Source organism: Letharia columbiana, assembly GCF_014066305.1.
Source record: "Letharia columbiana isolate WasteWater2 chromosome Unknown Sc0000027_s0, whole genome shotgun sequence".
Classification (NCBI taxonomy): domain Eukaryota; kingdom Fungi; phylum Ascomycota; class Lecanoromycetes; order Lecanorales; family Parmeliaceae; genus Letharia; species Letharia columbiana.
In genome coordinates, this window is record NW_023501069.1 from 314,006 (window position 1) to 324,648 (window position 10,643).

A 10,643-nucleotide genomic window follows, 5' to 3' on the forward strand; every position below is an offset into this window, starting at 1 on the left:
TAAGACTTGGAGTAGCTTAGCGCCATATTCAAGCGAAAATTTCTTGGCACACAATTTTGACGTCGGCAAAGACTTTTCTGTTTGCTCCCTACAGCCCGCATCTCGACGACCATCTCGCATCTCAGACCCCAGACAATCGTCAAGATGGCGCCAAAGAAGCATCAAGCCCAGGTCAAGACGTACGCACTCCCTCCGACGCTCCTCTTCTCCAATTTGTCGCTCGTGGTCGTGCCATAGCTGTCCGCTCCCTGGCTGGGTTTGCTTTCGCAATCGCCTGCGTCAGCACCAGCTCGATCAGTCCCGCAGTCTACTGTTGATGACTTCAGTCTACCAGATTGAATACTCTGCAGAAGGCAATGGGGTGTTGAGGTTGAAGACCATCTTCTCCTTGAAATTCAGTGCAGCATTCGACCTTCGACCTGCAGCTTGTACCATGCTCGCTGCTCGTCTATGAAGCCTCGAACACATGCGTGCAATCGTCCTGAGCTCTGCTCGGGGTTTTGTCGTCTGAGGAAAGCGTCTGAGTACCGTGAAAAGCTCGTCTCCACGAGGCTTAGCTTAGTAGCCGAAATGTCCTTCTCACCGATTAAATTCATTTCGTCGAGTCATACCTCAGTCCGAGAATGCCGCAACGCAGCTGCACTTCTTTACTTGGCGTTTTTCTACACTTGACTTGCGGACAGACTATACTGACCTTGTCGTTATTTGGGTGTCTACAGATCCGTGCCGACTGAGGATGAGATCCTCGTCCCCGAGACCCTGTTGAAGAAGCGCAAGAGCCAGGAAAAGGCGCGTGAGGAGCGTTCCGCTGAGCTCGAAAAGAAAAAGAAGGTCGGTCACGATTTCATTCCTATAATCTTCTGCCGCTTGAAGAAGCTGTGGATGTGGACGATCGTGATGATAAATACCAATACCGCGACTAGGCCTTCGGGTCGATGCTGTCGCTCTACATTAACCATCTTTCGGGTCTGAATCGTCCACGAGAAGCGTTGCTCTTTACATACCCTCTTGGCACGACATTGCTAACAGCATACAGGCCCAGAAGGAGAAGCGTGGAGTCATCTTCAAGCGCGCGGAATCCTACGTCAAAGAATACCGGGATTCAGAGCGTGAGAAGATTCGCCTGTCCCGCTTAGCGAAGCAAGAAGGCAACTTCTACGTGCCCGGCGAGCCCAAGCTCGTCTTCGTTGTCCGCATCAAGGGGTAAGCCTCCCTTACCCTCACCCTTACCTTGTCCCCACTCCATTGCCCTCTCTAACATGCATTCCCAGTATCAATAAAATGGCCCCTAAACCTCGCAAGATTATGCAACTCCTGCGTCTCCTTCAGATCAACAACGGCGTCTTTGTCAAACTCACCAAAGCCACTTCCGAAATGCTCAAAATTGTCGAACCTTACATTGCCTACGGCTACCCCAGCATCACAACAGTCCGCGACCTCATCTACAAGCGCGGATACGGAAAAATCAACAAGCAGCGGATCCCTCTGACCAACAATCAGATCATCGAGGAGAATTTGGGGAAATTTGGTATCATCTGTATGGAGGATTTGGTGCATGAGATTGTGACTGTGGGGCCGAACTTCAAGCAGGCGAGCAACTTCTTGTGGCCGTTCAAGCTGTCAAATCCGACGGGTGGGTTTAGGACGAGAAAATTCAAGCACTTTGTGGAGGGTGGTGATTTGGGGAATCGGGAGGAGAAGATCAATGCGCTGATCAAGCAGATGAACTAGGCGGCTAGTAGACGAGATGTGGTGTGATTAAAAGCAATGTCGGCTGTTGCCAATCGAGGGACTTCAGAGCATGTAAATGCTGTGGTGTAGCCTCTTGTGGTTATTGCTAGGTCAAGCTTCTTGCATTCAACTCTTCTTTCTGAGCTATTGGAGCCTGATTTCTTAGTGCTTTGAGTGCGTGCTATCCAAGCATAAACCCTATGCATACAGCAAAAAAATCATCACCATGAACAACAGTTTCTCCCTTCTTCTACTTCTGTAAAGCAAACCCAAACAACCCATCCATCTGCACCCATACCCTCCCGCACCTCTTCAAATACCCCTCCACAACCCCCTTACACGTCCCAAACCTCTCCCTATTCCACTCTTTCACGGCCTTCACTTTCTCCCTCTCCTCCCCCTCACCGTCACCGTCACCCTTCACCACCCCATTGCCTACCTTCTCCACGTCCCACAAACCTCGAAGATACAACAATTGATTATACATATCCTTTTCAGAGTACTCATACCTCATCCGGCCCAAACAACCTTCAGCACGACCTTTGGGTCCAAGACAGCGGTGTCCATAGACGCTGATCTCCCGCGTGCGGTTTCCACAGCTGCTGTCGTCGCAGATGAGGTGGGCGTCGTAGTACTTTGATGTTTGGAGACGGATGGCATGTTCGAGTTGGGATACTACACCTAATGTGGAGAAGGGGCGTTTGCAGTCTGGTGCCGGGCAGACGATGCCTTCGGGGGTGACGTTGGCAATGGAAGTGGCTATACCTTCGAAGAGAAAAGCGTGTTTGCAGAAACGGCATTTGAGCGATAGTCGAGCGCAGTCTCTGAACCGGATAGAATCCGGTACTTGACTTTCCAGCGGACTGATCTCCTGCGTTTGGTTCGAGGACGCCGCAGAAGCAATGCTGTATTTCCTCGTATCAAGACCGAGGCATTCGGCAAGGTGAACGGCATCGGTGCCAGGCATGGGGGCACATAGACGTTCGATGGGAGGGAAGATCTGCTTGTAGAGGTACCATTCAATGTCTGGTTTTAAGGTTGAGGAGGCCGATGTTACGTCTGCAGGGGCGTAGGCACGTTTGGCGGTGGATTCATGGGCTGTGGTGGTCCCCACGGCATGCGCGGTCATGATGTAGGAGATCACGTCGTTCACGCGGACACTTTTGCCTTGGGCGAGGGCGCGGAGAGCGACTTGGACTTGGGGCATGCTGTCGGAATTGGGGTAGTCTTTGGGGTTTTTGCCGAGTTTCTGGGATGAGGTTAAGACGATTGAGTGAGACGGGCAAAGGACAAGGGTATAAAGAGGACTTACTGTGAAGATGATATATTTCTGAGCTGGGACCTTCTCCTCTCTCATCCTCTCGGACAGCTCGCGAAGGTACTCGTGGACTTTGCCGACCACCACCTCGGGCTCTTCGCCAGACAAGATTAAATTCAACAAGCGTGATGACGCTTCCTTGGACAAGGCACAGTATTCTCTTCGCTTCATATCAAGACCTTTGACTTCAAGCTTGTCCACATACTTGCCGTCAACCTCCATCATGTTGATCGCGGCGTACTTCTTCTTGGCATGTAGCAAGAGTCTTCGGAAAATGTTGTCAATGTCGATCTCCAAGAGCTTGTACTTCTCATTGACGGAACGCTTGAAGTCAATGCCAACTTTCATCGCGTCCTCGATATTATCAGCGTTAGTATTGATCATAACAGAATCGGTGTCTCCATAGATGACTCGCAACTGCGTGCTTTCCGCAAGGTCTTTGGTACTCCGCAAGATCTCTCGGCCCTTGGATGTTGTGAGCATAGCCAAAGGCCGGGCGTAGAACCTTGACTGCGTATATCCAAGACAACCGTACATGGAATTGGCAGTCAATTTCAAGGCAAGTTGCTTGATGTCCCAAGTAGCAAGCTGGTCAACAGTGGCCTTCTTGTCTTTCATGAGAGCCTTGACCTGCCTTCGACGGCTGACGAGGGTAGCGATGAGTTTCGGCAGTATACCTTGGTTTTGGTCCACAGGGACATCAGGAACTTTCTCGTCGTTCTCCAACTGTTCATTGTCAGCCTGATCTGAATAACATTGGGGGGAAAAAAAGAGTACGTACCTGATCTGATCGATCGACTGTAGTAAAGCATATGTTGTACTCTTGAATAATGCTTGGGTACAGACTGTTGAAATCCATGACCAGGATAAATTTGTGGTAAAGCCCCTTTTCTGGCTCGAATACAAGTCCACCTTTGAATTTGTCTCTCTTCTTCACATCAGCACCCTCCTCGCCCTCAGGCGTTTCTTCTTCGATGTGTGCTTTGCCCTTGCCAAATACTTTGTCAGGACAGATGTACTTGTTCTTGTTGAATTCGTGTAGCAGGATGTACTCGTTACGCTCGGCTCTGGTACCACTCAACGTCCTTGCCCAAGAGTTTCCGGCCAGGTTCGTGAGGACTTTCGTCAGTGGTAGCATCTGCACTCGTAAGGCGAGGGCGGCGATGAAGTATGTATCAGCCTCGCAATGATTGACGTAATTTAGGAGACCTTCTCTTGATGTCGCCCAGGTCTTGAGAGCAACCTCGTTGTCTATTTCACGCCGTGGGTTCCCTTCACCAAGGTAAAGCTCGCACATCTCAGTCAAGCTCCATGACTGGCATTTGGTCATTAATGACTTGCCCATGTCGTTTGCAACATCACAGAGAAGGCGTCCTGAAACTAGTTGCCTCTCTGCAAAGAAGCTTCCGCCACCCTTTCCCATATTTTTGGGCCATTCGCTTCGCCTCATTCGCCCTATTTTGTGCCAGCCTGGAGTCTTCCTATCCCGGAAGCGACTTAGCAAGATCGGGTAGTCAACATCTTGCAATTGGTGGCCCATGAGAACATCTGGATCCGCCCTCTCTAAGACTGCAAGGAACATAGAAAGGAGCATACTCTCGTTCTTCCCAAGCATGATAGTGCCACGCTGCTTCTTGCTCAGTGCATCAAAGCCGGTTGGATAAGAGGTCTCAGCAGGGCGCATGATGGTGTAAGTCTTGCATGGCAGATCCTCCGGACGAGTCGTATCAGTAAGAGAAATGTTCTCATAAATACGCGCACTGGCGACGAGGATCTCTTGCTTGTTCTCTTTCACATTCAAACTTGTTCTGAGTGCGATGCTCATGAAGGTCAAAGGCGGCGCATCCATGTTGTCGGATTCTTTCAGCGCAGTAACGGCCTTGGGAGATGCAACTTGAGCCTCAAATTTGCACCAAGAGGCGTTGTTGAGGGGTGCAAATTCAGCGCCGTCGATCTTCAACCAACATGGACCCATGATGTTCTTCCAGAGAACGAACTGCTCAAAGAGCGCAGTCGTAGTTCCAAAGACGTGTGAGAAGGTGTCCCCCTTCATGCCTACCGGCAAAGCAGGCTTCTCATACGGGTACATCAGCTTCAAGTAGTCGGCTTCCTTTGGTATATCTGGAAGTTCAAAGGCGTATTTCCTCGAACATGGTTTAATTTTGTGCATGTCCACGCGAAGTTTTGTCATGACCTCGTCTACTTCTTGATAGACATCACCCATCTCAACTTCGGTAGATGTGTCTCGCCCATGTTTTTGGCGGTAAGTTCGGGGTAGGAAGTAGAGCTTCCTTAGAATATTATCAATCTTTACAAAGGCACTGACATATGCGCCTGAGTTCTTGTCTTTGACCTTGCCAAAGAGACAGAGGCTGCCATGGACCTCAGTGTAGTCTGTCCAAAAGAAGCGTAGACTGCCGTCATCCTCGGTTGCGTCTTCGATCCTGACTTTTCCAAAGCTAGATGTTGCTGGCTCTTGGCTGCTCAAAACATTGAGCTTCGAAGTGATGTCGTTCCACGCAGATGCGTCAACAACATCGGTTGGTGGTCGGGTAGGAGAGGAGCTTGCTGGTGATGGATACGCAGGAGCTTTCACGACCTTCGGGGTAGGACGTGATCCAGACATATTGACACTTGCAGCCTTGACTTTACTATCCCCAATGGCTTGAGCTACCTCCATCATGTCTTCATCCTCCTCCTCGACCTTGACTGACTGCTGACCCTTACGATCCACCGCATTCTTGGTCGGCGAAGATGGTATTGGATCGCTGGCGGGGAAGGCATCGTCATCTATGCCTCCCATAAAGCCATCGTCGTCATTGTAATTTGTTTCTAGAGGCGGGGTGTTGAGCAAGTGGGCAGCTTTGTTTGCTTCTCTCTGCTTGGGAAGGGCGATTTTCCTTTCTAGTGATACTGGAGGCGAGAGCACGCGAGTCTTCCGTCGAGATTCCGTCTTGACCGTCTTCAATGGAAGACGACTTGGTATGTTCGTGTCCACTTCACCCAGCAGATCTGCCATGAAAACAGCATCCTCGACAGTAGCGACAGGCTGGGAAAAGTATCAGTATCGTAGATGCAATGTCGAGTTGAGGAGCTGACCTTCGGCTTTGGAGCCGCAGCAACAGGTCCATTACTAAAGTACTTGTTGATGCTGTTGTTGGTTCTTTCCGTCTTTTCCTTGTCTTCTTCACGCTTTCTCTTCGCTACGGTCATGCTTCAGCCAGTCCCAGAAGGGAAGACTCCTGTGAGACGACTGACCAGCTTTGCCTTTCAAGGGCAATTCCTCCTCGCTTCCACTGGCACTGTCGTCCCTCCGCTCGCCCATCCACTCTTCCCGCCCATCGTCCGCGTACCCCTCGCCATTGTCATCTATGACGAAGTCATCTTGATCAAGGCGAGCCCTGACCACCTTTTTGTAGCCTTCTTCGTCTACCTCCTCATATACATTCTCTTCTTCTTCTACATTGTAGGTAGAGAGACGTGTCTTGCCAGATGCTCGCAGCGCTCGCAATTCTGCGAGACGTGCGTGGCGCGACATAGGTGAATGAGACTCCAGATGACAGGTACAAACGGTCAATCCATCAAGGGTATGATTGAACAAATTGTTATTGCACAATTGTGTCAAAGAGTTGGATTTCCCGAAGTGCAGGTCGCGAAAACACGAGCACGCGCAACGCGGATCACTGTTGGCGAACTAACGGAGCTAAGATAAGATTAGGGCTTGCTCTTCCTAAAATACTTTATTGACACGACAAGCGTTAACGAGAAACCTCCTTGCTGTTAACTGTCTAACCTGGACCGGTTTTGTTCGTGAAAAGATAGCTATTTTCGGAATACCACCAACATCTGACGTAGCAAAAGGGATATTCAGCCTCCCAGACTGCAACTGTTTCTGACGGTTTGCCTGGCAACGGAACATGGCTCTTGGCATAAAAGAGGGATAGTAGATATCGGTGCAAGAAATGAGCTGTCTACTTTCAATTGAACCCAATTGCATTCTGATTGGGAAGGGACGTACCTCAAATTCTAACCACACCCACAATCGGGCTTTGAGGCTCTTGCAGGCTCGACGCTATGTAATACTGCAGAATGTTTGTCTTTCGACTTCATGTGAGGCTATCAACTTGACAAATGATTTGGGGATTAGCTCAGTGACTCGTGAGTCTTTGGCAAACTTGAAGCTTGAGAAAACATCAACTTGACGCACACAGCAAAGGTTCATAGGGCCGCAGGCTTGAAAGCCTGCGAGAGCTATGACGTGATCGAACAGATACGTTGGAAGACAGGCAAGGAAAGTGTGGTATTTCTGGGGCTTGAGAAGCAGACGCATCGGCAGATAGTCTGCACCTCAATCGTTTGGTTTTGCCATACGGAGTATCAACGATTTACAGACATAGAAGCTGGCAGACATGTTGGAAACTGTGCCCTGATTTGAATCCGTTCGCCGTTGTCTACATCTTTTTGGCGATATAAACACTAGTCACAGATTTTTCCTATACTTCTTGTGAATTGTTTTAATCAATGTAAACAGAGTGATAAGAGATTATGGTACGTTCATGTGGGTAGACGAGGATATAGTTTTGTTTGTAAGCAGCTATTCCACCAGGCCAAGTACCCTTAACTGAATTGGGCTAGTCGCTTCTGGTCTCCAATCAATCTGAGATCCCGCTCCCGTTCATCCGAGGTCCAAACTTTGGTGGATGCGGGGTCCTTTTGTTGCATCCACTCCTCTACTCGTTACCTTACCTTACTTTAGGTATGCGGGGAAAAGCCAATCGTCGTGCCACGCCTCTCAAGATGCCCACTTCCACACCTTCCCTTTGGCCCCGTACTGGCTTGGCCTGCGATGTAGAAACAACGCATTGCTTCTACCATCTTCTATCCAAGACCACATACATATACCACTGCAGCATCATCCAATTGACACACCATGGCTACCGCAGCAGTGCAAATACCGTCGCACAATCGCATCGAGTCGGGCTCAAACCAATTGAAGCCGGCAGCATATCCAAGTGAAGCCGACTCTAATGCCCCGCCTAAAGCCGATGTCCACAAGATTGCTTCGGAATGGGCTGAATCGTTGAATAAGGCTCTGTCGAACCGAGATTACGAAAGCCTCAAGCAGCTGTTTCTACCAGGCTCGTGCTGGCGTGATCAGCTTGCCCTCTCCTGGGATTATCACACTTTCAACGGACCAGAGAAGATCATCTCGTTCCTCGAATCCTCCCCTCACGGCAGCCGTATCAAGTCCATAAGCATCGACGATAGTAGTGCTCTGCACTCGCCTCATGTGTCTGCCGCGGACTTCAATGGCAAGATTAACGGTGTGGGATCGTTTCTGAACATCGAGACCGATGTTGGTAAGGGACCCGGCATCGTTAGACTGTTGCAAGATCAGCAAGACGGTGGGAAATGGAAGGCTTTCACACTCTTTACGGCAATGCATGAGTTGAAGGGTCATGAGGAAACCGTGCGTGGGAACAGACCACATGGAGTTACTCACGGTGGGAAGCCGGGGCGAAAGAACTGGCAGGAGAGGAGGACGGCGACGGAGAATTTCGAGGGTGACATGGAACCTACAGTCCTAATCTTGGGTGCCGGACAAGGAGGCTTGACGTCTGCCGCACGTCTTCACCAATTGGGCGTTCCAACCTTGATCATCGACCGCAACCCTCGTGTTGGAGACAATTGGCGAAACAGGTAAGCTCCTCGCAAGAGCTTCTTCATATTTCCACTGACACCTGAACAGGTATCACCAACTAGTCCTTCACGATCCTGTTTGGTATGACCATCTACCTTACGTCCCTTTCCCTTCACACTGGCCAATCTTTACGCCCAAGGACAAGCTTGCGGAGTGGTTCGAATCCTACGCCAAGTTGCTTGAACTGAACGTATGGACCCAAACCAACCTCGAGTCAGCAAGTTGGGATGGCAGCAAGCGGCAATGGACCGTAAACCTTGAGCGTAAAAAGGCGGACGGTACCACCGAAAAGCGCACTCTCCACCCTCGCCATGTCATTCAAGCTACCGGACACAGCGGCGAGATGTCCTTTCCTCAAATCAAGGGCATGGAGGACTTCAAGGGAGACCGTCTCTGCCACTCCAGTCAATTCAAAGGTGCCACCTCAGATTCTAAGGGCAAGAAAGCGATCGTTGTGGGTTGCTGCAATTCAGGCCATGACATCGCACAAGATTTCTACGAGCATGGCTACGATGTCACTGTTGTTCAGCGATCATCTACGTATGTCATGTCATCAAAAGAAGGCCTCGATGTGCTGCTTGCTGGGCTCTATGAAGAAGGTGGTCCTGATACAGAAGACGCAGACCTACTGTTCATGAGTATTCCAAACGCCATGCTGAAACGCATGCACGTTGATGCTACTAAGGAGATCGCACGGAGGGACGCCGACCTGCTTGCCGGGCTTCGAAAGGCGGGCTTCAAGCTTGACAATGGACCCGACGACGCAGGCTTCTTCATGAAGTATTTCCAACGTGGAGGCGGCTACTACATCGACGTGGGAGCGAGTCAACTTATCATTGATGGCAAGATCAAAGTCAAGCAAGGCCAAGAGATCGCGGAGGTCAAGCCGCATGGCTTGCTGTTCGCTGATGGCTCCGAGTTGGAGGCTGATGAGATCGTTTTTGCGACTGGATATCAGAACATGCGTGGAACCGCCAGAAAGATCTTTGGAGACGAGATCGCTGATCAAGTGAAAGATGTCTGGGGCTTCGACGAAGAGGGTGAGCTGCGGACCATGTGGAGGAAAACAGGCCATCCTGGATTTTGGTTCTTCGGTGGCAACCTCGCTTTGTGCAGATATTTCTCACGCATGCTAGCTTTGCAGATCAAGGCGATGGAGGAGGGGATCATGAAATACGAGGACCCGTGAAGGGCTGAACGGGATTGCGCGTCAATCTTCTGGTTCAGTAAGACTCTTCAAAAGCTTTGTATTCAGAAGCTGTATTTCAAGAATCTATTGGTTTTGTCTTGCATGTCGCATCCTGAAGAATTCCTTCGTTGAAAATAGCCTAAGGATGAGTCAATCAAAGCCTAAGATACACAATAGATCTTATCGGAGATCCCGAAAATATGAGTAACAAATCACAAAGATGGATTCATGCGTTTCCATGCAGGTGTACTGCAACTGAACGTCACTTGCATATCCCACTACCATTTTCAGGTCTTCCTCTCCAAAAAAGCAGACACATCCATAGGTATTATTCTTGCACTTCTTCTTCTCATGGAAAAATGGATTGTTTCAAAGAATGGAGACTTCACGAAAGAAAATCCAAGCATGGCTTATTGATACCCTTGCACGCACGCGATTGGGTGAGGTTGTTTGCCTTTGCTCCGCCTAGTGCGCCTGCGACAATACGAAGTTGAAGCTGAAGTCTCACATCCGAGGGACGCGATGGGCTGATGGGCTCGGCTGAAAACAAAAACATGGCTCACTGCCGTCTGAGCCTCGGAGACGGACAAGGAGGCGAAATCTTACAGTGTGGAAATGGGTACGCGGTCATCAGGGCGTTTCTCGTGCCTCTCCGAGAGACCCAGTCGGCGGCCAGGAGTAACGTGGCATGTATGCGATGCCCC

General features: G+C 50.0%; 3 protein-coding genes across 3 annotated transcripts; 2 read left to right on the forward strand and 1 right to left on the reverse strand.

Annotated features, from left to right (window-relative positions):
- Positions 1 to 144: 144 nt before the first annotated feature.
- HO173_007990 (uncharacterized protein) lies at positions 145 to 1,731 on the forward strand (the record flags this gene model as incomplete). Its single annotated transcript, XM_037309890.1, has 4 exons — positions 145 to 179; positions 720 to 831; positions 1,037 to 1,203; positions 1,272 to 1,731. 4 exons carry the CDS (start codon positions 145 to 147, stop codon positions 1,729 to 1,731), a joined length of 774 nt encoding a protein of 257 aa, XP_037163187.1.
- A 250-nt stretch (positions 1,732 to 1,981) lies between these two features.
- HO173_007991 (uncharacterized protein) lies at positions 1,982 to 6,587 on the reverse strand (the record flags this gene model as incomplete). Its single annotated transcript, XM_037309891.1, has 5 exons — positions 1,982 to 2,980; positions 3,044 to 3,775; positions 3,831 to 6,098; positions 6,149 to 6,252; positions 6,308 to 6,587. 5 exons carry the CDS (start codon positions 6,585 to 6,587, stop codon positions 1,982 to 1,984), a joined length of 4,383 nt encoding a protein of 1,460 aa, XP_037163188.1.
- A 1,392-nt stretch (positions 6,588 to 7,979) lies between these two features.
- On the forward strand, positions 7,980 to 9,939 carry HO173_007992 (uncharacterized protein; the record flags this gene model as incomplete). Its single annotated transcript, XM_037309892.1, has 2 exons — positions 7,980 to 8,749; positions 8,799 to 9,939. 2 exons carry the CDS (start codon positions 7,980 to 7,982, stop codon positions 9,937 to 9,939), a joined length of 1,911 nt encoding a protein of 636 aa, XP_037163189.1.
- Positions 9,940 to 10,643: the final 704 nt, after the last annotated feature.